At 48.6% G+C, this 25,003-nt stretch overlaps 2 protein-coding genes and 1 non-coding gene across 3 annotated transcripts; 1 reads left to right on the top strand and 2 right to left on the bottom strand.

Annotated features, from left to right (window-relative positions):
* Positions 1–2,195: 2,195 nt before the first annotated feature.
* Positions 2,196–7,119, bottom strand: gemin4 (gem (nuclear organelle) associated protein 4). The gene is made up of 4 exons (XM_066695651.1): positions 7,018–7,119; positions 6,771–6,870; positions 6,004–6,087; positions 2,196–5,544 (listed from the first exon to the last, which is right to left on the bottom strand). The coding sequence occupies exons 3-4, from the start codon at positions 6,011–6,013 to the stop codon at positions 2,300–2,302; spliced, it is 3,255 nt and encodes a 1,084-aa protein (XP_066551748.1). The 5' UTR covers positions 6,014–6,087; positions 6,771–6,870; positions 7,018–7,119; the 3' UTR covers positions 2,196–2,299.
* Positions 7,120–14,286: 7,167 nt separating this feature from the next.
* trnag-gcc (transfer RNA glycine (anticodon GCC)) lies at positions 14,287–14,357 on the top strand. The gene has a single exon. It is a non-coding gene; the product is annotated as a tRNA-Gly (tRNA).
* Positions 14,358–14,928: 571 nt separating this feature from the next.
* On the bottom strand, positions 14,929–23,923 carry mybbp1a (MYB binding protein (P160) 1a). Its single transcript, XM_066695412.1, has 27 exons — positions 23,704–23,923; positions 22,923–23,018; positions 22,708–22,791; positions 22,464–22,538; positions 22,085–22,192; positions 21,792–21,982; positions 21,517–21,684; positions 21,287–21,404; positions 20,876–21,165; positions 20,653–20,763; positions 20,386–20,511; positions 20,038–20,244; positions 19,381–19,489; positions 19,139–19,232; positions 18,890–19,056; positions 18,342–18,464; positions 18,073–18,219; positions 17,802–17,975; positions 17,541–17,698; positions 17,269–17,403; positions 17,005–17,116; positions 16,724–16,855; positions 16,555–16,623; positions 16,276–16,389; positions 16,008–16,109; positions 15,772–15,896; positions 14,929–15,535 (listed from the first exon to the last, which is right to left on the bottom strand). Exons 1-27 carry the CDS (start codon positions 23,896–23,898, stop codon positions 15,208–15,210), a joined length of 3,858 nt encoding a protein of 1,285 aa, XP_066551509.1. The 5' UTR covers positions 23,899–23,923; the 3' UTR covers positions 14,929–15,207.
* Positions 23,924–25,003: the final 1,080 nt, after the last annotated feature.

Below are 25,003 nucleotides of genomic sequence, written 5' to 3'. Positions count from 1 at the left end.
GAGAGAGTGGAATTAGGGAGGGAGAGAGGGGCTAAGAAGTATCCATATCCCAAGCACTTTTCAGCACAGCCCTCTTAGTTGTGTCCTGCCGGGGCAAGGGAGTGCTGGTGGGAGTGGCTTGGGAATATGTGTCTCAACAGCAGGCCTGTGCACTATCACCACCTTCGTGCATTCCTTGCGCAGGGTTTTCATGCAACCTTTAATGGACAACCAATCAGTTCTATTAGACTGAGATGCAAGTGGTATTCACAAACATCCGGTTTCTGGATGTGGTGCCATCCTGCTGTTCAGACCGCTGTGGCATAGATCAAGGCTTCCCAGTGTGGGCTTGGAACCCCAGTGTTTTATGGTTTTCATCTTGTTTAACCGAACCCTTAACTGCACTAATGAGACTGCATTTAGACTTCTCTTAAGCTCTTAACCCTTTCTTTCTCCGTTTTGGAATCCAGAACGGGAGATTGTTCGTCGCAGGTAGATCTTGGGCTCAATGCAAAGTATTTCATTTGCTCAAATATTGTCGATGACTTGATTTTGCCCCATTTCAAATGCCATTGGCCCTCATGTGATCAATGCTTATGCTTGTAAAATAAATTGTTTATAACAATGCTTCTGTGGGATCCAAAAACTTACAGGTAGCCACTGCAAATTCGGGATCTAAAAGGAAATACTGGGTCAACGTTCCAGTACTTCTACAGTCAGAAAAATGACTGCATGGCCCTGCCCGGTTAAAACTCCAGGTTTTAAAGTCTTTGTAATCTGTCCGTGAGTATATTCTGAGCCACAATGTATCGGCCCGTTTGCTTACAGGCTCATGTAGTAATACATTTAAATATGCAGGGAAAGGAACCGTGCAACAGCTAGAGGTTTGGAGCCCAGGCCAGTTGAGGAATGTGATAAAAAAGGATGGGTTCAGTTAATAAATATGGAGTTCACTGCATAGAAAACCAAAAGCCACTGGAGTCTCCAGGACTAGATTCAGTAAGGCTTGCTAGACTTCTGTGTTTTGCCTGATGTTTTCCATTGGCTGACATACAAAAACAATACAAATTAATGGAGAGGCCATCCAAGCCGATCAAGAGAAATCTAGCACATCTGGGGAGGTGAAAGGTTGAAAACGAACTGAAGATACAGACGCAAAATGCTGTGTTGTCCAGATTGTATATGAACTCTGGACAATAAACCAAATTCATATACAGTGCCTTTTTAAATCTATTTTTAATATCCACGACTCGGAGAGAATAATAGATGGCAGGAAGTGTGGAAAGGTTGTCATTTACTCCGGGGATCTTGATGCGGAAGACAGATGTAAAGCATGGCATTTCTAAGGGGATGAGACAGCTAATCATTGCATGTCTAACTGGTATCCTTAAATTAGCTTGTGAATGTCTTTTATCGTTAAGCCATTCTTGTATAAAATTATTTTAAAAAAGTGTTTTACATATTAATATCCCTGTAGAGATTTTTTTTGTCTCATTCAATTTTTTATGCATTTACTGGAAGAAACATAAGTGTGGTGTGTTTATCAATTAATGTATTTATTCTTTTTTGCTTTATTGGTATGTGTGTGTGTCGGAGTGTTTTCTATCTTACAAGCTTGTTTTGCCATTTAAAAATCTTCACAGGGGTGACCATCTCTTCCGAGGCCCATCTTCGTATCAGGACCCATGTGACTGAATCACAACCTTAAATACTTCTTGCCACTTGTTATTTTTGATATTTTCTTTTTATGCTATCAGACTTTTTTTCTCGTTTTAGTTTTGCTTGTTTGTTTGTAGTGTGCCCATTTGAAGAATTTCTTGTTAGAAAGAGAATGGATTCTTATTGTAACTAACTTAATACTAAGAGTTTTCTTTTTTGCCATGGCAATCTGTGAATCCAGACACCACTAAAGAAATAAATCTGATTTGATGAATCCTTTTAAGTGGCTTTTTTCTTCTTCTCCCCCCCCCCCCCTGCTTTCTTTCATTGTAATAGAAAATCACAAGATGTATAACTGGGGAATGTTCAGTTGAGCATCAGATTTGATTAACATTTCAGTGTTAAGTGGCTGATATAACAGACTCGACGTACAGGCTGCCCAGTTTTCTGTGAACTGCTCTCTACACTTGTTACAAATGCAAACAGCACTTCTACACTAATTACACCTACATACACAGGCTTACACTATATGGATACCACTGACAGTTCAGCATTGGTTATGAATTCAAACTTATTTTATTTAGAAAAGGAACAAAAAAATAAATTCATCTTTCACTGACCTAAAAACAATCCAGATCAGATGAGGTACAAAAAAAAAAAATTATAGCATAGAGATCTTCTGCTGGACAGTGCATCGCAGCTCCTCACTGGGCAGGTTCTGAGCAATGGAGTTGAGGAAGTGCTTGGAGTTGCTCCTGTCGAGAGAGCTGGCGGATGTGGGGTGGTCCCTTAACACGGCCTCGTACTGCGCGAGGATCTCCAGGGAGGCCAGGTAGAGTGACTCGTAGGTGTCGGCGGGCATCATCACCAGCACGTGCAGCAGGTGACAGAAGAGCTGCAGCAGCACGAACACCGCCTCCTGGCTGCGGTCTGCGTATCCGCTGGCTGGGACTTTCGGGGGAGACGAGGCGGGGGAGGGGACCTTCCCTTTCAGCGACTCCACGATGCCCCTCACGGCGCTGGCGTACAGCCGCCCCACGTGCAACCAGCCCATCTGCGGCAACCAGTGAGAGCAGCTGGAGCTACACAGCAGCTGGAAGGCCCTGAGAAGCAGCATGGACAGCTGGAGGTCGCAGGTGAAAGGTCGCAGGTTGAGCAAGGGCATGAACTCTATGTACTCCAGGGAGTACGGCACGTGGAGGATGCCCCGTTGGAGGAGCTGCTCAGCCACAACCACCAGCCGCCGCCACTCGGCCGCTGTGCACCACGGTAGGATCTGGATTAGAGCCACCATGAAGCCCTTGCTGAACATGTTGACTTCCTCCGCATTGCTCACATTGACCACCAAGATGTCCAGCATGAGCTCTTGAGTGTCTGCGGACAAGCAGCAGCACTCCATCCAGGCCAGAAGCCCTGTCCCCGGGCCGTATGTGGGCAAGGCCAGAGCGGCCCAGTCGTCTTCGGGCAGGTCACACACGGTGAACATGGACAGGGGCACCTCATTTTTAAAATGATTGCCCCACACCCCCTTCAGCCTGAAGCGCACGGTCCAGTCCAGAGCCTCCACTTTGTTGTAGAGCCAGAAGAGAGCCCTGGACCAGGTGTTGGGGTCAGCACTCACTTCCCTGCCCACCACCTCTCCCAGTCCCGCCAGGATGTCCGTCAGGAGATCTTTAGTTTCCAGTGAGACTGCAAGGATGTTGTCCGTAGGCTCCTGCCAACATTGAGAACAGCTGTCCAAGAGCTGGCACAGAGAGAACAGAAGAGGAAAAGGAGAGCAGGTCATCACCCAAGGGTCAGAGCCCTCCGGCGCTTTCTGCTGGAGAGACGTTTGGAGGATTCGAAGACAGAGCTCCACGCTGCATGCACTATCCATTACATGGGGTAAAACAAAGGCTCTGGTGACCTCGGTGGGTTGCAAAAGCTGCGGCCCACTCTCTAGACTGTCCCCAGCAGCCTGGCTTGGCCCCATCAGGGACACAAGGAATTCCAAGAATTGGTTCTCCTCTCTGGCTGAGGACAGCTTGCCCCACACGGTGCCCTTCAAGCAGCTGCACAGTAAACTGCACCCAGAACTGCTGCTGCCCTCTAAGCTGGAGGCCTCCCAGTGGATCAGTCCTGGCAGGTGTTTCAGGATCTGGGCTAGCAGTTTATGGGCGCCCAGGTTGAATACAGCAAGGTGGCACGCCCTCCGCAAGACTGCTTCTGGGTTCTGGAGGGCCACCCGGGCAATAGCAGACACCGCTCCGTCAAGCTTCTGCTGTGCTTGGCTTTGAGTGATGCAGTTGAAGGCCAGGTTCAGTTCTTCCCCGAAACCCCCAGTGACAGTTTCTGGCAACACGCCACACAGTCCTTTTCCTCCACACGTGGAGAGCAGCCCTGCCAGGACTGTGTTCTTGTGGAGCAGCGGAAGCTCAGTGAAAATGTCCAAAATGATGCCCTTCAGCTTCATCCACCTCACCGCTTCTTTTGCCCCCGTATCTGACAGGCACTTTGCAATCAGCGTTGAAACCAACTTTAAGACCAGATCGTTGTCCCTAAAGACATCTTGGTTCCTCTCCAGGCAGCCAATCCAGTCATTGCCATCCGAGACCCAGCTCACCTTGGAGGCAAACACGTGGCTCACCTCTCCAAACTTTTCCAAGCGCTTGTCGATAATCGTTGTCGCTACTTTCACCACTGCGGCAGAATCGCAGTTCAGATCGGGTAGAGAAATTCCCTCCAGCAAGGCGGTCAGTGCCTGAGTGAATTCCCTCACAAGCTGGCTTTCATCTTTGCTCAGTGTCTCGGACTTCAGGAGCCCTTCCAAGACATTCATCGCATGAGCTAGGCAACCTTTCAGTCTGTGAGCAGCATAACCATGGACATTAGCATCAGAGATCTTGAGCAATTCTCTCCAAGTCTGAAAAAGTTCTAACAAAGCTTTCACGCTCTGTATCAGGGTTATCCCTTCTGGCTTGAAGAAAGAGGGGCTGTGAGCTGCCACTACTTCTCGTTGTGCCTCCTTGATCGTCTCAACCTGGTCCTCCTTTGCTCTACTGCGGTCCAGCTCAACTTGGCAGGGTCCTCTCAGCTGCACCACCCTTGAGAGGCACTGAAGATAGGCCTCAGTGGAGAGAGTGTGCGTACTGTCGAACAGAAACGTTGTGTACACTGTGTCCAAGCAGTTGGAGAAAGCCAAGCAGCAGAGATGGGAGGAGGAAACACAGTCTTTCATTTTGCTCAACGCATCGAGGAGCAAGGAGACCACACACGAAGGGACAGACACATCGGGGTCGAGTTTGAATCTCTTAGAGGCCTGGGACGAAATCTCAGAGGACCCGGAAGCGTACCTGGCCACCTGAGCAGCGAAGATCTGGACCAGCTCATCTTGGTCTGTGCTTTTTCTCCATTTCCACAGCTCCCACCAGATGTCCAGGAAGAACTGAACATCTGCCTCTGAGGTTTCCTGGAGAACGTGGTCCACCAACCTGGCCAGTTCTGCACAGAGAGCTCCTGCAGGGAATGACATGAGGAACTCCACAAAGAGCCGAGAATAGCCCATGGTCTTCACCAGCTCATACAGTATAGTGTGATTAATGTTCGGGAGGATGTTTTGCACAGAGAACGATGGATCATCTCTCCAACTCTTGTCCACCTCCTCCTCATCTTTTCTGTGCTCTATTTCCAGCAGCTTAGTCCATAATATACAAATGATCTTTCTCTCCCACAGTGAGGCATCTACAGTCATCTGGTTCAAGTTGCTCTTGCCAGAGACTATTTCCTGCACAGCCTGGAGGACAGGTCTCCCAATAGATTCCCACTCACACTTCTTCAAGGCAGACAGCTCCTTGGGGCGGTACTGCTTCTCAGCCAGGAGGAAGCCCCCGTGCAGAACTGCGGTTTTCTCACAACTCATCCATGGTTCTAAGTATAACAAAATTAATTTATAAAAATGCAATTAATGGAGGGGTACGACTCCAGAAAGATTGTACATATGCACAAAGCCACACATACATCTGTAATACAGGCTTTAACTTATGAATATATGTATATATTAGATCATGTTTTGCCACAATCCGACCACACACAATTCTCCACTACTGCAGATATTGAGAACTGGCAGTTAGCAAGTGATAGAAGGAGTGAAGTTGATGCAATGCTTGGGCTTTCAGGGTCATAAAGTCCAGAGTGTTTATATTGAAATTATGAGTTGATATAGTATAATAAAGTAGTAATTATATTCCACCTGTACTTGCTTAGAGGGCATTAATTGGAAATTTCCAAATGTCTCGTGTTTAAAAGGCATTAGTTTCATTTGTATAAATTGAGTAAATTGGCAAATGTCAAACATTTTTGTTACAAAGATACAAATCCATCATTTACCTAATTCCATTGCTGCAGACTGTCTGGAAGAGAAACAATTCTCAGATCCAATTCAATTCTCACTCAGGGCATCGGCATCATAACCTGAAGACATGAAAGAGGTGATATAAGGATTGTGGATCCCGGGTGAGTAAGCATTTATTGATACCAGTTTCAAACAGCTGCTGCGTATTAGAGACCAGGGACAGCACAAGAATCACTGAAATCAAACAGTGACAACTATATAGGGAAGACCCGGGCTCTCTTATTTCTCCAGCCCCATACATCATATACAACGCATGTATACAGAATGAAAGAATTATATCTAATGTATACATTTATATTGTTTAGATGTTCATTTCTCACTTCAATATGAATGTATAAATGACCAAGTAGACAACTTGTGACAACCAGCCCCATCACAGAAGTAAGTGATCACATCATTTGGGGTTGTTTGTCACAATCATATCCATTGTATTTGTAACCTTCAATAACATAACAAATAGATTATGAAAGCAATATTAATATGCTTTTTATTGGACATGTATTGAACATGTTTATTTCCCAACATTTAAGGTGCAATCTGTAACAATCAACGCCTCCACACAGCAGGCTGGGAAATGGCCAGACATCGACTATCACCACATATTTCAAATTGACATTTTGTATCAGGAGAAACTGCACATGGCTCCTTTACGACTGACTGAATTGAACATCAGGGTTTGGTTTGTGAATTCTCTGTATTTAACCATCAAGAAAATTAGAAATTGTACCAAAGCAACCCTAACCTTAACACGGTCCGGTGAAATGCGCCAAAAAAGCGCCAGCATCCAGCATCCAGACACGAGCAAGGCAATCTGCGTGAAGGCGACGGTCCACAAAAAGCACCTGATCAAATGAAGAGATAAACGCACTGAAAACAGCGGCACTCGAGTGTACGTTTCTATTATAATTATGTACTTACATATCGGCATGTATGAAATTAAACGTTTTATAATGATTTTACATATTTATAAATGATGCAGTGTGATCTACCTTCATAGGTCTGATTTAACAGAAAAGCCCCCTGACCGCAGCTCTCGCCTCTCACCCGGACCCTCGCCGTGCAGCGCCGCTTCCTGCGCCGTAAAGAGGGCCAGCGCCGCCGCCTGAGCGTCGCATCTGCACACAGCGCCACCTGCCGGAGGAGCGGACGGGCTCCGGTACAAATAGCGCATCTCCAAACATCTGGTTTGATGCTGGTTCATTATACTAGTCGTGTATGTCTGATATCTGGTGTAGTTTGCAATATTATTAATTGAAATATTGTAATAAAAGTAGGTACTCCATGCACGGTTATACACTCACCTAAAGGATTATTAGGAACACCTGTTCAATTTCTCATTAATGCAATTATCTAACCAACCAATCACATGGCAGTTGCTTCAATGCATTTAGGGGTGTGGTCCTGGTCAAGACAATCTCCTGAACTCCAAACTGAATGTCTGAATGGGAAAGAAAGGTGATTTAAGCAATTTTGAGCGTGGCATGGTTGTTGGTGCCAGACGGGCCGGTATGAGTATTTCACAATCTGCTCAGTTACTGGGATTTTCACGCACAACCATTTCTAGGGTTTACAAAGAATGGTGTGAAAAGGGAAAAACATCCAGTATGCGGCAGTCCTGTGGGAGAAAATGCCTTGTTGATGCTAGAGGTCAGAGGAGAATGGGCCGACTGATTCAAGCTGATAGAAGAGCAACTTTGACTGAAATAACCACTCGTTACAACCGAGGTATGCAGCAAAGCATTTGTGAAGCCACAACACGTACAACCTTGAGGCGGATGGGCTACAACAGCAGAAGACCCCACCGGGTACCACTCATCTCCACTACAAATAGGAAAAAGAGGCTACAATTTGCACAAGCTCACTAAAATTGGACAGTTGAAGACTGGAAAAATGTTGCCTGGTCTGATGAGTCTCGATTTCTGTTGAGACATTCAGATGGTAGAGTCAGAATTTGGCGTAAACAGAATGAGAACATGGATCCATCATGCCTTGTTACCACTGTGCAGGCTGGTGGTGGTGTAATGGTGTGGGGGATGTTTTCTTGGCCCACTTTAGGCCCCTTAGTGCCAATTGGGCATCGTTTAAATGCCACGGCCTACCTGAGCATTGTTTCTGACCATGTCCATCCCTTTATGACCACCATGTACCCATCCTCTGATGGCTACTTCCAGCAGGATAATACACCATGTCACAAAGGTGGAATCATTTCAAATTGGTTTCTTGAACATGACAATGAGTTCACTGTACTAAACTGGCCCCCACAGTCACCAGATCTCAACCCAATAGAGCATCTTTGGGATGTGGTGGAACGGGAGCTTCGTGCCCTGGATGTGCATCCCACAAATCTCCATCAACTGCAAGATGCTATCCTATCAATATGGGCCAACATTTCTAAAGAATGCTTTCAGCACCTTGTTGAATCAATGCCACGTAGAATGAAGGCAGTTCTGAAGGCGAAAGGGGGTCAAACACAGTATTAGTATGGTGTTCCTAATAATCCTTTAGGTGAGTGTATAATATTTAGTCAGAGAATAACAATACCAAGGTTCTGTCCTCTTTGTCCTTGCGGAACACAGGCATTATGAAGAGTCGTGAACCCCTGTGGTGCCAAAATACAAAACTACGCATGCTCAAATCAAAATGATCGGTGTATGAAATGTAACACACGTGTTGTTAGACAAGACGAGCTGGTGTCTCACCCCTGCTTTATAGCATCGCAGTATTTTAATGCCACAATGAAATGTAATACTAATGCTCTCCATTGCTTAAAGCAGCACGGGGGCAGCGACTGGATGAAATGCAATACAGTGTGTGTGTGTGTGTGTATGAGTGTGTCTGTGTATATGAGTGTGTGTCTGTGAATTTTGATGAGTTACTTAATCATTCAAGGAAGAAAATAAAACAAACCTCCCTCCCCGCCCCCGCTCTTGCTAAGTATTTTCTCTGACAGGGGTCGTAGGGGTTTAGTAACTCAGCCCCCCCTGGGAAGTTCAAAACTCGGCGCCTATGGCGAACACAAGTTTTGTGAAACAACAAAGTGCAGGGCAATAGATGAGATAACGATATTTGAAATGATATAAATAATCTATTCTGTCGAGTGTCAGTCCTGTTCAGGTACAAAGTGTAACAGAGAAACAGTCAGCTCTAAAACTGTAGAAATGTGAAATTTAGTTATTCAGTAACAACACCATCAGATACAATTAAAGGCCAAACTGACATCCCGATGGATAACTGTGGTGCCTGGAGTGGGGCAGTGTAGTGGGTTAGTGTCTGCCCCAGCTACACATCTCGTCTGGTGCTCATTCCGCACCGGCTCTGTGTTATAGGACCTCTACGGGGCCAGTGTTGGAGAGGGGGCAGGTCGACGTCCCGGGTCTGCCGCTACCTCAGTTTCCCACTAATACAGCTTTTAAGTTGTTAGGCCTGGGCAGACCCTGTTCTTATACACAGGCAATATGCCATAGACCCATCTGACGGGCAGAGGGCGCTGTTTTCTCACTTACAATCCTGGCTCCGGGTCACATTGGGTGAGGGTAACATAAGAACATAAGAAAGTTTACAATCGAGAGGAGGCCATTCACCCCATCGTGCTCGTTTGGTGTCCATTAATAACTAAGTGATCCAAGGATCCTATCCAGTCTGTTTTTAAATGTTCCCAAATTTTCAGCATCTACCACATCGCTGGGGAGTTTGTTCAGATTGTGACGCCTCTCTGTCATAACATGAAGATCATAACATCCTAACATTGCCCTAGCGCTCCACTCTTTCTTCCACGGGTATGAAGAATGAGTGAGCAAACTGTGCGCCTGCAGTCAGACACTCCAGTGAAGGAACACCGATTATTATTCCTTGTCTCTTCACACAAATGAACAACTGTGCGCATCTACTGGACCTGCGGGTTTGAGGTTTTACCTCAACTCCTGTTACCCTGATTTAAGATCACTAGTATCTCTCTGCATCCATCTCTGCTCTGTTCCTTGTATATCAGGTGGGAACCCCAGACAGTTGTGACAGAAGGGAGAAGCTGAGACGTATTAATAAAGACTGGTTTATCTGGTTTAGTCTCAGAACTCAGTTAGCCCTCACAAGAAACCACACCTTTCTATATTTGAATAAAACACTACAGTATCAATACAATACCTTGTACCATGGATTTTCCTTTTGACTTTCCACAGACCCTACCTGAATATCCAGTGGCTCCACCGGATTGGCTGGGGCCTCCACATATGGGTATAACCAGGAAACAGCACATCGATCTCCCTGGGACATGGGTGGGGGGGAACTTAAAACACGGTCACCTGTACGGTGCGCTCTGGCACTGGCACACACACCTGAGCTGGGACACAACAGGGCCCTGACCATTTAATTTGCATCTTTCAGTTGCAGGAGGTAGGGGGTAACTGTCCACACCACTGCTGTAAAACCTGACATAATTAAGACTAAGACCCCATTCACACTTGAGATTTAGGCCGGCCCTGGGCCGGGTCAAAACTAGTCCCGCTTTTTGACCCGGCCTAAATCTTTTGAGGCGCCTAATGCGGCCTAAATGTGAATGTGACGCGTTGGGCCCTGGGCCGGTGGAAAGCGTCAGCGTGTGACGCAACTCAAGTCCTGCCCCCAGAGACGCGTGTCTGAGAGACGCGGAATAAACACAGAGTAAACACAGAATAAACAGAATAAACACAGAGTAAACACAGAATAAACAGAATAAACACAGAGTAAACACAGAATAAACACAGAATAAACACAGAGTAAACACAGAATAAACACAGAGTAAACACAGAATAAACAGAATAAACACAGAGTAAACACAGAATAAACACAGAGTAAACACAGAATAAACAGAATAAACACAGAGTAAACACAGAATAAACACAGAATAAACACAGAGTAAACACAGAATAAACACAGAGTAAACACAGAATAAACACAGAGTAAACACAGAATAAACAGAATAAACACAGAGTAAACACAGAATAAACACAGAATAAACACAGAGTAAACACAGAATAAACACAGAATAAACAGAATAAACCTGACATACAAACAGAGTAAACACGGGCATGCAGACGACTGCATACTAATGCACACGATTTATTGTGATTTAATGCAGATGTCCTAATAAAGATGCTTCGCTTTCGGGTGGATTGTAAAAGCACTTTTAGACTTGCAGAACCGAAGATAGACATTTGAAAAGGGAAATATATGACTTCGATTCCCCATTGAACCAGCACATTTTTAATTATTTTAGAAAGCTTCGGCTGCAAAGGCTTAAGATTACTTTCGAACCGAACAATAGCCAATCGATGTTAATAAGTTGTGATTATAAACACATCGCACACACCTGTAACAGACCGCATGTCCTGCGTCACGGGTTTGTTTGAGCAGATGTGTTTATTCCCGGCATGCATTTCGTTTAGGCCGCATTTTCGCCCGCATATGTGACGCACTTTGGCTCCTAAAACTGCAAGTGTGAATGGGGTGTCTGAAAAAAGCCGGACTAAATTTGAGGCGCCCAGGGCCGGCATAGTAAGTGTGAATGGGGTGTTTTGTGGAGTAATGCCTGAAATACGTTTCATGTTAACTCTAAAACTTTCTACAATTTGACCAGCCCTGAGCAAAGGTACTTTACCCAGAATGCTCCAGGACAACCCCAGCTGTATAAATGGGCAATTGTATGTAAAAAATAATGTGATACATTGTAATAATTGTAAGTATGCCTGGATAAGGGCATCTACTAAGAATTGTAATAGTAATAAAATTTATTCAATATTTTGTGACTCACGCATGCGCTCCTCCACGATGTCGCTGCATGACCGCCTCAGCCAATCACAACACAGGATACTGGCGCCGACCGCGCCGCTCGGGCTCTTCAGCGCAGACACACAGTTACACACAGACACACTGAGACACACTGAGACACAGTTACACACAGACACACAGTTACACACAGACACACTGAGACACAGTTACACACTGAGACACACTGAGACACAGTTACACACTGAGACACAGTTACACACAGACACACTGAGACACAGTTACACACTGAGACACAGTTACACACAGACACACTGAGACACACAGACACACTGAGACACAGTTACACACTGAGACACAGTTACACACAGACACACAGTTACACACAGACACACTGAGACACAGTTACACACTGAGACACTGAGACACAGTTACACACAGACACATTTACACACTGAGACACAGTTACACACAGACACACTGAGACACAGTTACACACAGACACACAGTTACACACAGACACACTGAGACACAGTTACACACAGACACACTGAGACACACAGACACACTGAGACACAGTTACACACAGACATACAGTTACACACAGACACACTGAGAGACAGTTACACACAGACACACAGTTACACACAGACACACTGAGACACAGTTACACACTGAAACACAGTTACACACTGAGACACAGTTACACACAGACACACTGAGACACAGTTACACACAGACACACAGTTACACACAGACACACTGAGACACAGTTACACACTGAGACACAGTTACACACAGACACACTGAGACACAGTTACACACTGAGACACAGTTACACACAGACACACTGAGACACAGTTACACACTGAGACACAGTTACACACTGAGACACAGACACACTGAGACACAGACACACTGAGACACAGTTACACACTGAGACACACTGAGACACAGTTACACACAGACACACTGAGACACAGTTACACACTGAGACACTGAGATACAGTTACACACTGAGACACAGTTACACACAGACACACTGAGACACATTTACACACTGAGACACAGTTACACACAGACACACTGAGACACACAGACACACAGTTACACAGTTACACACAGACACACTGAGACACAGTTACACACAGACACACAGTTACACACAGTTACACACAGACACAGTTACACACAGACACACAGTTACACACTGAGACACAGTTACACACAGACACACAGTTACACACAGACACACTGAGACACAGTTACACACTGAGACACAGTTACACACAGACACACTGAGACACACAGACACACAGTTACACAGTTACACACAGACACACTGAGACACAGTTACACACAGACACACAGTTACACACAGTTACACACAGACACACAGTTACACACAGACACACAGTTACACACTGAGACACAGTTACACACAGACACACAGTTACACACAGACACACTGAGACACAGTTACACACTGAGACACAGTTACACACAGACACACTGAGACACAGTGTCATTTATATAAAGAAAGTCGATAATCTATGTGATGATGACAATCTGTTTATGTAGAATAAATATAGTGCCAGATCTCACCTCAGAGCTGGACATGATGCTGCTGTGCCTTTAGGGTATATAGTCCTCAGTGAGCCTGTAAGGTTAAACATGAATGAGAATCGCACTTCTTTAGCTACTTCTCTCAGATGAGAGATCTAGTTAGCTTTAGAAAGAGTATGAAACAAAAAACGATTGTATCATGAAGCCAAATGTTTAAAAATATGTGTATTCTTTATTAATACCCTGACTTATAGACGTCTAAATGAATGAATAAGAAAGTGAACTGCGATTTTAGATCAATGTAAATTAATGTATTAGGCGCTTACTCCTTCTTGACCCGGACACCTGTTGCCTACAGCCCCGAGATTGTGTTTCTTTGAAGCTGCTTTTTAAAGACACAAATCTGGGGAGAAGCTGTCAGGCCCGCCGGACTGAGCCACCAACCAATAGGACCCGAGCCTTTATCAGATAGAAATGTATTGATATGTATTAGCAGCGCCAGTCGCTGAGCCGTAACCCCTGCCAGGGAGAATTGGGAGACCTGTCTTGCAAGGAAAGGATAAAAATAAACCGGGCAGGAAGGGGGGGTGCTCTGCTGGGGGCCAGTCACTGCAGAGAGGGTGACTATCACTAGCTAAACCCGACCCTGTCAGTCAGGCACTGCCACTGAGACACCAGGCCTGCGCTGTAGGGGCTCCTTTCTCATTGCCGTTGGGTCACATGCAGACACCGTGATGACTGAACTGGACTCTGTTCTGTGTGCTGTGTTACAAGCGCCGCTGCACCCTGGCGCCGCACTGTGGACACTGTCGGCACTGCACCCGTGGGTCCGCCCAGTGGAGCCCGGCGGTACTGCAGCCACGCACACCGTGGTGCTGCGCTGGCCTTGGCGGCACCCTTTTATCCCCCGCCCCGCACAGCCCCGCACGCAAGCATTGGTGGTTCAGTGGTAGAATTCTCGCCTGCCACGCGGGAGGCCCGGGTTCGATTCCCGGCCAATGCAGCGCTCTTTTTATTTCAATCACCCGTGTAACATAAATGTTTGTCGCTATACATGTGCTTTGTCTGTGTAGAAGACTGACTTTCCTTTGCTCCGTGTATTATTTCTTACAGGCTTCTATAAACGAGAAACACTTCTAACCTCTCATATTGATATAAACGATGTCGGGGTCCACAGTGCGTGTGAAACGCTGACACAAAACAGCAGGCGACTCGGAATGACACTATATAGCAAATAAAAACGTAAAAAAAGCTAAATCTGCCGGGACCATGCCTTTGAACTTGGCAGTGAAACGCAGTGATTGTGACGTTGATGCTGCCCCCGTGTGGGGAAAGGCGGTAACTAGTCGACACAACACACTAGTACAGCAGACGTGCTTTTATAAACACGTGGTTTACTTTATACGCTTCTGCAGCATCGTGAACAGCACAATCCTGAGCTTCCGTCAGAGCACAGTGTGCTGCACAGAGGCCAGATCGGCTTTCTTCCCAAACACCGCACCACCGACCACATCTACACTCTGCACAGCCTCCTCAACAAACATGTACACGACACAAACCGACAGACACAGCGGCACACTCTAAAAACAGTATATTTGCAAAACAAACAAAATTGCACAGATATTTAACACTTGCAGGATGAGTAACCTCTGGAGATTAACCCTCCAGTCTTCATCATCATCATCATAAAACAAAGTCAAGGACCGAATGAGAACAAACTCAAAATGCAGACAGACGCTGCTGATCAGCTGAACGTCCGTCCGATGGCAACATCAGCAATACACAACGAACAGTGGGGGGGAATTTAAATTGAGTTGTGAGATTCGAGTCCTCAGAGTCCGTCGCCGTTTCCTTTACTCCCCTCCCAGCTTCCTCTTGGTTTTCTTCTGCTTCCCCACTGCCTGGAGTTTGGGCTTCTTGGCGGGCGCCTGGCCCGGCCCGGCTTCTCCAAATCCTTGCTTCCTCTTGTTCTTGTTTTTATTCTTGTTCCTTTTCTTCTTCCCCTGCCCTCCCTCCTTCTCTCCATTCTCCCCGCTCTCCTTCAGGGGCTCCCCCTTCACTTCTGGCACCGGGGCCTTCTTGCGGTTTTTGCGTTTCTTCGTCTCAGGCAGGAAGCCTTTCTTCTTCTTGGGAGTCGCCGGCTCAGCCTCGGCCTTCCTCACCTTCTCCACTTTGGGTTTCCTACAAGGGGAGAGAGGGAGAGGCACGTCAGAGAAACTGTGTCAAAGCTTGTCCTCGCTCTGACCAGAACACTGTTATGCTTCTCTCTAAGATGGTGTTCAAAACCTTCTCACCTCAGAAGAGAGGTGGGGGGGAAGGCAATTAAACCATGTTAAAAACAATCCAATCAAATTCCGATACACGGATCATAACAGGATTGTATTAAAAATGGACACGGGGCCACGAGATGCACTTACGTGACTCCGAGCAGCTTCATGACGCTCCAGTAGGTGTCCTCCAGGTGTCCGGTTTTCCGGAAGCCCGCCATCTGACTCAGAGGATGCAGAGCCAGCTGGAGCTGTGCCAGGCTGACGGGCAGCTTCTGCAGACAGCCAGAGCACTCTGGTCAACACATACCGTACACACCGCACAGATCCCAGCCGCCAACTATTCAGAGATGCATCAGTCTCCACCCTCACGGCAGCGGTCTTACCTGCTTCTGGACCGTCCTGACAAGGAACTGGCCGAGCTCCAGGCTCTTCACCACCTTCTCCTGGTCCACCTTCACTTTGATCCCCGTCATGGCCTTCAGGCTCTGAGCGACACGGAGGTAAACATTTCACAACACTGCAGAGAAGTCCAATAACGCTGAGAGTGTCTTTGTTTAAACGGATGAAAAGCTATATTAATTTTCCTCTTCAATCAACATGCATCATCTCGTGCATCTTTCAGTCAAAGCCAAGCGTTAAAACGATGCCCACCTCCGTCACCTGATGTACCACTCGGCCCAGCAGCTCGGCCCACTCAGAGTCGGTCATTGATTGGCGTACCTCTCGGGTCTGCATCGCTCGGAGCACCAGAGCGCAGGCCTGGCCCTGGAATGCACACAACACAACCGCCTCATCTCTCACGCCACGACTTACAGGGGCCCGTCAGCAACACAAGTTTGTTTACATGCGAGAATCGTCCACCCAGAGAAGAATCCCATCTCCTCTGCAGCAAAGGGAATCTTTCAACGGGGGCTGGGGGGTCAAGTTTACCTGCTGATGCGACCTCACTCCATCCATCATGTGCTTCACCGCACCGTCCAGCAGCCGGACACTCAGAATCTGTAAAACACAGGGGTCACGCGGGGGTCATGCTCCCAGGCCAGAAACACGGAGAGGACACAGGACTATGTGGTATGACACGAGGGCTGGAGGTACTCACAGGGAATCTGCTGAAGAGGTCGAGGAACAAGGCGCCCGACAGCGAGGACTTCCTCTTGGTCATGAAGGCAGCAAGGGCCGCCTGGAACAGCGCCGCCACCCTCTCCACGTCCAGGAGCCCCGGGGCCAGAGCCTGCGACACAAGAGCCACCGTGAGGCCCCGAGGACACAAACCACCCCAGCTCAACACCCCACTGCTGTGGAAGTGTGAAGGTTGAATCCTGTTCCTCGATGAACAGCATTCACCCAAATTTCCTTTTCCTTTCATCTCGCGTCACCTACCTGCTCAGCGGCCGGGGCGTCTGGCTTGGCTGCTGCCTTGGACTTCCCAGCAGCCGGGTCCGGAGAGGAGGACAAGTTTCCCTTCAGGACTCGGACCAGGTACAGCGCCGCACTGTAAGACGGACAGAACCGAAAAGGAGCAGAGCGTTCACTTAGGGAAGCAGAGCAGATGAAAACCATGCCGTCTTAAAAGAAAGACAAGATTCATGATCGGCTGCATTCCATCTCCCAAATCCATGCGGTCGGGACCCTTCGAAAGCCCACCTGAAGTAGTAGAGCGAGACGGAGGAGTCGGGCTGCCTCTGGGCCCTGGTCAGCAGGCGCTCCAGCATGTCATGCAGCTCGGCCTGCATGCCCTCCACGCTCTTGCAGTAGCGCTTGGCTTTGCACAGCTGGTTCCTGCAGAGACACGAGGATGGGACACTCAGCAGGGAGGGATAAGGGTCCCACTGCGGCACTTTAATTAATCTCCTCCCTCCCCCCCCTAGCCGGAACAATGCATGCACCCCGGTTCTTCTCCGGCAAGGCTCTCTGACCTGAAGATGTCGGCCGTTTTGCGGAGGAAGTCCTGCTCCTGCTGGTTGGCCTCGGAGCTCATGCGGCCCTCGATGATGCCCAGCAGGGGCTCCACGATGCCGAACACCAGTGGGCTGTCGGGTTGCTTGTTCAGGAACACCTCCACCAGGTCCAGCACCTGTGCACAGGGACGGATGCACTTAGATACACACACACACACACACACACACACACACACACACACACACACACACACACACACACCTCCAGCCAGGCAATACCTTGATCTTGAAGTCCCGCACAAGGGCCTTCTCCTTGCGCAACTTCTCCTTCTCGTCCTTCTTGGCTTGGATCCTCTTCTTCTGCTCAGAGAACAGCGCCGAGATGCTGTCGTCCAGCTTCATCATGGTCTCGTCGTCCACGTCGTCGTCCTCGCTCTCGTCCCCCTCTGTGGCCTGCAGGAACGCCACACACACGGCATCTCAGTTGTCGATGACACAAAAAACACCTTCCGGGGCAGATGACATGTTTCCGTCCCGCGGGAACACTCACCAGTGCGTTCTGGCCCTGCAGGACTTTCATCAGCTCCATTCGGAAGTTCTCGTCTACATTCGGCTCCTCCTCCTCTTCTTCCTCCTCCTCCTCATCTTCTCCCTCTTCAACGGAGTCGTCCTCCGAAGAGTCACTTTCCTCTTCCTCCTGGAGAAGGAACCAGAGAACAGGTTTACAGCCCTACAGGTCAAAGGCATGCTGTGGGAGAGGAGGCCACCTGGGACCATGGTCCGCACGTGGAAAGGCTTAAAGAAACGTAGGGGACTCACCTCATCCTCCTCGTCGTCGTCCTCCTCTCCAGTCTTCCTGTCTTTCCTGCTTTTCTTTGCAGAATCCTTGTCATCCGTCACGACCACCGCGCTCTCTTCCTCGTCCTTCTCTGGGTCCAGAACCTGGAGGGAGAGGAGAAAGGGATCAGGGCAAGGCCGTCTCGTTTCCACACCCTGAGCTCACAGCAAGGCAGACAACAGGAGGACGGTCGGTAGTTCTCTGGAATGGAGCAACGTCACCCACGTTTGCAGATGGCACAAGGATGGTCACAAGACCCCCAGTTTACAATGCCCGGGGCCTCACTTTGGAGGAATTCGCAGCGAAGCAGATCACAAATCGTATCCTGCTAGCCCACAGGAAGATGACAAGGGCAAACATCTCAAAGGACACACTCACACGGGTAAAGGAAAGGTTCCTTCAAAAAAATATACTTTTATAGAACTAGAGTCTTCCGAAAACCAGAAACAACAAGATGACCTAAGAGAGACGACACAATCCCCTTCAGAGTAACCCCAACTCCTCCCCACCCCCATCCCCGCTCACTCACATCCAGGATGGCCTTCAGCGCTCTCTGGTTGACCTGGGGGCAGATCCCGGTGAACACAGTGCGGCAGACCTGTCTGATCAGGCGGCTGGGCTGGGACAGGAGGGACAGCAGGATGTCCACCACCACCTCCACCCACTGCGGCTCCTCGTCCTCGTCTCCTTTGACACCTGCAACACCAAAGAGACTGACACATCAGAGACACACACACACAGATCTCAATCTCATCATCTCTTCAGGACCAAATCTTACCAGCTGGCTTTTTCTTCTTGGTCGTCGTCTTCTCCTGCGCTTTCTCCAGGCAGTTGTGTAGGTCCTGAATGAGTTCCACACTCTCCTCTGGAGCCTGTAGAAAATACACCAGACATCTCAGCCAGAAGAAGGAGAAGAAGAAACAGAAGACAACTGCAGATGTGCCAATCCTTACTCTAGAGAAGGTTTATGAGGAAGACATTGGTCACTGAGGGCAGCGTTTCCTGTGGGGAGGTGCGTACCTTGAACAGCTGGATGCCCACGAGCAGGAAGAGCTGCTGGAAGACGAAGGTGTCGGTGCTCTCGGTCTTCTTGGCCTTCCTGGTCATCTTCTCCACTGTTGCCAGCATCCTGCATGGACAGACAGACGGACGGACACAGAGCATGAGAATCAGGTACAGGGTCTTCAAGAAAGACATCGCTGCTCTAGAGGCAGTTCAGAGGAGAGCAACCAGACTTATTTCAGGTCTGAAGGGAACGTCCTACTGAGAGACTGAGGAACTGAACCTTTTCACCCTGGAACAGAGGAGACTACGTGGGGACTTGAATCAAGTTTTCAAAATCATGAAAGGCATCGACCACATCAAACCAGAGGAGCTTTTCCAGATCAGCAGGGACACACGCACCCGGGGACACAAATGGAAATTGGGCTTCAAGGCATTCAAGACAGAAAACAGGAGACACTTCTTCACACAGAGAGGCGTCACAATCTGAACAAACTCCCCAGCGATGTGGCTGAAGAGACAATTTGGGAACATTCAAAAACAGACTGGATAGGATCCTTGATCACTTAGTTATTAATGGACACCAAACGAGCAAGATGGGGCGAATGGGCTCCTCTCGATTGGACACTTTCTTATGGTCTTACGAGTCAATGCAACTGGCCGACTGCGCAGTACCTGTCCCAGGCCGCTCTCTGCTCCGCGGTGAAGGGTGCGACGTGCCGGACGTATTTGGTCTGGCTCAGCAGCACGTCGGCGTACTGGACCAGGCAGAAGATCCACAGGGTGCCATCCGCGGTCACGCCCAGGACGTGCCTCTGCTTCTGGGCGGATGTGTCGGGGGCGTCTCCCAGCACGGGCAGGCGGGTGAGGTGCTGGAGGAGGCTGCGGCAGGGGTGGGGGGTCACAGGACAGGACACGGTCAGGAGGAGAAAAAGCTGGGCAGGGCGTTCTAAAATAAGCATCGTTTAGGATTGCGTTCAGCTTCCTGCAACAAGCGTACAAGCTTGACCCCCCACCCCTCACCCGAAAAATGCGTTGGAGAGGACATTGCGCGTCTGATCGTCTATGGACAGCGTGAGGGCACTCTCCGTCTCGGGGATGTCCGGGGTGGACTTCTTGGCGTCGAAGAACGCGTGGAAGAAAATGAACCTGGCAGGTGGAGAAACAACCCCAAATAAATACATAAATAAATGGAAGTTAAATCTAAAAGGGTATATTATTGTTTTCTGTATTTGTTTGTTGTGTCTTTAAGTCGTCTAGATCGACCAGGACCAAAGAGAAACCCCTCACCTGGCAATGTCCATTACCAGGTCCTCCTCCTTCTTCACACTGACGTTCTCCACGATGGAGCACAGGCGGGGCACGATCCACTTGCGCAGCCGGAACAGGCGGTGCTGGGTACTGGGACAGGCACACACGGAGGCAGAGTTAGAGATCAATGTGTGCGGGGGTGGGTGGGAAGCATGGTGTGCATGCGTGCGTGAGTGTCGGGGAGGGTTGGCCAGCCACTCACGTGTCCTCCGTCTCCTGATTCTGCTGCTGCCGCTTGGTGCTGAAGTCCAGGCAGGAGTCCAGCTGGGGGTGTGTGAACATGGCCTTGAGCCACTCCACGTAGCTATGCAGCACGGGCACAGTTAGGTGCTCCACCACCTTCCAGAAGCTGGGCACCACAGGGTAGCCCTGGTTGGTGAGCGTGGAGAAGCCCACCATCACCGCCATCTGCTTGTCCGGGTCGGAGCAGGCCTGCAGGAAGGCGCCAACGTAGTTCTGCATCTCTGGGGCGAATTTGAAGCGGTCGGGGAGCTGCGCCGGAGAGAAGGTCAGAGGAATCAGCTCAGCAGCACTAGAGCACCGGGACTTTCCACCCCCCCATGAAGACCAAAAAGGTTTGAAAGGAGCTAAAAATAAAGATGGCCGCACTCACCTGAGCGGTCAGCACGTGCTCCCCATAGTGTCGCATCACCTCTCCGGACAGGACGTAGCGGATCTGCTGCAGGGACAGCAAGGGCAGCGCGCTTCCCAGCAGCCGGTAACACATGTAGCTGTGGAGGGGGAAGACGGGAAGCAGAAGGAAAAGGAGACGGGAAGTCAGGTTAGGTCACCACAAAGGCCCACCTCCCTACTCCAGCCTTCGAGCCCCTCGGCCGCGCTCACCTGCAGGGTCCCGACTGGTCCAGCAGCAAGCCCTTGACCACCGCTTCTCTCCAGAACAGGTCAAAGTTGTCCTCTCGCAGCGCCACCTGCAGCAGGTCCAGACCCACGGACGGCAGCGACTGGTCCTTCTTCACGGACTTGGCTGCCATCTTCAACACCTCGATCAGCCTGAGGGGAAGGAAGGCAGTGAGGCAGGCTGCTACAGTGGGACCGGCTCATGGACATCAGCGTGACCTCCCTGCGACGCCTGAGCGGAGGCTGGAACTAGAGCTCACTTGGGGATGTTGTCGGTGGTCACCACGGTGGTTGTGCCCAGCAGCTTCTTCAGCTTCTTTGGTTTCAGCACACCGGGGAACTTCTGGATGGCCACCAGCAGGAGGTGCAGCTGCTCCGGGGTGCTGAAGGCCGAGGACAGGTCACTCTGCAGCGCCCCCAGCAGCACGTCCTCGAACACCTCCTCCGGGGTCTGGGACACACACACACGGTTATTTTGCACATTGTTTTTTTTTTTTGTATTCATGTTCGATCACCGAGAGTGCAGAGTTGGATTTAAAAACTACCCACTCACCTCAGACAAGATGTCCACCATGGTCTTCCGGGGCAGGTCCTTCAGGTGCTCCCGATACTGGGCCAGGCTCTGCAGCAGCTGCACGCACTCCAGCACCACCTTGGGCTCCTGTCAGCAAGACACAGGCCAGACTGAACAGCACCATTTGCACTCGCTCACTGGCACCAAACACAGCCTCCCTCTCGCCCGTTTACTGCGATTTATTCATTCATTCACCCGGCAGACGCCTTTGTCCAGAACACAACTCACACGGCATAGAAGCGTGTAAAATAATCAGTATACAAGACTATATTGTAATATCGCACTAGGGTTGCACACCTTGGCTTCCTCCTCATTAAAATAAAGAATCAGAGAGAGAGAGAGGCTCCGATGTCATTACCTTGGAGAGGCGTCCGGACTGCGACAGAGACAACACGCCGAAGAAGTTCCCAAACGCGGCATTCCTGATGAGTTTCTATTCGATACACAAATATAAATCATCACAAGCAGAAAGAGAAGACGGAGTAATAATTCAAGTGCAAATTTAAAGTGTGGACACTTTCCCTCTGTAAACAAACTACCAGCAGACCTTTACGGACCGCTGTACATCCCAAAGCCAGATCTGTAACCGTGCTCTCGCTCACCTTCTTCACCCTCTGCAAGTCGTGTTTCTCCTTGATGTGCTCCAACGCTGTCTGCAAAGGGAGCTCCTCAAACACCTGCAGCACCTGCAACGGGACACGGCTTCGGGATTAAAGAACGAGCACCAGAGATGCAAACCGGCCTTCGGACTCGGGGCCTGGACAGTCCTTATAAAGGTTATAAGTCATGAGAAGAGGACACCAAGAGGAAGACCGACCTGGGCCAGAGCCAAACTGAATCCCGGCCGCGCCGCCTCCCTGGTGTGCGACAGTCCGTCCACCAGCCTCTTCAGCGTGTACTTCAGCTCATCGGGCTGGGAAAGACAGACAGTGGGGGAAGGACAGCGTTAGTCAGTCACTACTCCACTGCGTACAGAGGTCTGTATAAAAGTGCATCACAACGCCAAAGGACGTCAAACAAAAACAGAGATGAGAGGATTCATACCAAGACGCTTTAAAGTGCAATTCTGAACAACAGACGCTGGGTGGCGTACTTTATTGCACCGATCAGCACTTTAATTTACTTAATGTAAAAATGCATGATCAGGCAGTGTAATATGTAATAATAATGTCATCACTCCTGTCTGGAGCTGAAGGATAATTATCACCGACCATGAGCTCATAGTGAAAAGTGAGCGCCGTCGTTTAATGGGCCGCTCAGGACTGTACATCAATAAATACATCAATAAAACAGATAAACGGTCAAGTTACACTGCTTTTAGTAGAACCGAGTTTTTAAAAGACACCTCCAATCTGAACAGAACTGAAAAGCAGGCGCGGTGTGTGCAGACCTGTGACGCGGATTGTTAATTAAAGTTCTGACGGAGGACCGGAGGTCCAACCAGGGCACCGACCCACGTGGTTGGGTAAACACTCAGCGGCTCTGGGTGTAACGCTGCTCCTACACCTTTAGTGAGCAGTGGGAAAGCCAGTTAGTAAGTAACTCAACGTGTCCCACGCCGGCATCACACAACGTGGGGAAGCGACTCCAGTTCCTACCTTCTCGCTGTTTTTAAGATACTGGATGAGGTTTTCGATGGCTTTGAGACGCGTCTCCTGGTCGGGTTTGGCGATGTCCCAGAAGAAGTCGAGGAACTCTCGGTTCTGCTGAAGGATCCCTTTGGCGTCGGTAACTTTGGGCCGGATCGGCTCGGTCTCTGTCTCCCCCATGCTGGCGTGTACTGGCGCTGCCATGCCGTCCGCCTGTCAGCAACCCTCACAGAGCCCGCCTCTTCCGGGTCAACCGGAAACCGCGCGTCGCACATGTAGAGGTCAGGGAGATGGAGGATCTGTGCGGAGAGTGTGAAATATCTAAACACCATTTATTTATGTATCAGTATCTTGCAATTGTAGAGTATGGTGTAATTTATGCAAATATAGATGTACCCAAAATGCTGCACAAATACTGTTGAAAAACGCATTCACTTCACTGTGCAGTAAATACACAATAAATCTACTTTAAATTAAGAATAAAAGCTGTAATTAAATGCATGGCTTCATAAAACCACCCACCATGTTGTTATTTTTTATATATTTCATTGTAAACAATATTGATTTTGTTAATCCAAATTAAATATATATATTTTAATTATAGTAATTTAATAACTAATAAAAGTGGCATTGAACAGTGTGTTTATTTTGTATTTCCCTGTTTTGATAAAAATATCAATTGTATTCTTATTCTTCCTAATAATAATGTGATAAGTTAATAAGTTAAGCAAATTGGATTATGCTTCTAATTCATCTTTGTTGTAATTAAAAGAAGGTTTCTCTTTTAGCCCCTGTGTTTGACTGTATCTTGTGTCTCAGATGAATCCAGGAGCAGATGTCCACTCAGCTGGGGACCCCTCTGCTGAGCTGACACGGCCTAATGCATCTCTGAGAATAGCAGGTATCTGCAGGACAGGACGAGCCGCTCGCCAGGATCCACCTGGATATGGGAGAACAATGACACGGTGTCGGCAGCACTAGCTCGGGTCTGTACTCTAGAGCTCTAGAGGTGAACAGATAATGTTAATCAATATGTCTGGCAGGACTGTAGGCAAGCAGACTAGTCCCACACTCTCTAGCCATGGTGTGTAAAACCCTTAGCATGTGGAAAGGAAAGTGTGGTCATGCAGGAAGTCAGCTCTGTTGCATTTCACACTATATTAGTTTATTGTTAGAAGCCACTGTACAGTATTTATAAATTAAAAACACAATAGGGTACAATTTTGTAATTTGCAATTTGCGGGCAAGACAGAGTTTTGACCTGGTCTAGCCCTATGTTGGTGAAGATTGTCGGAAGGAGTCCTTACAG

This window comes from Amia ocellicauda, chromosome 22, assembly GCF_036373705.1.
Source record: "Amia ocellicauda isolate fAmiCal2 chromosome 22, fAmiCal2.hap1, whole genome shotgun sequence".
Taxonomy (NCBI): Eukaryota; Metazoa; Chordata; class Actinopteri; order Amiiformes; family Amiidae; genus Amia; species Amia ocellicauda.
This window is presented reverse-complemented; position numbering and strand designations above follow the sequence as displayed.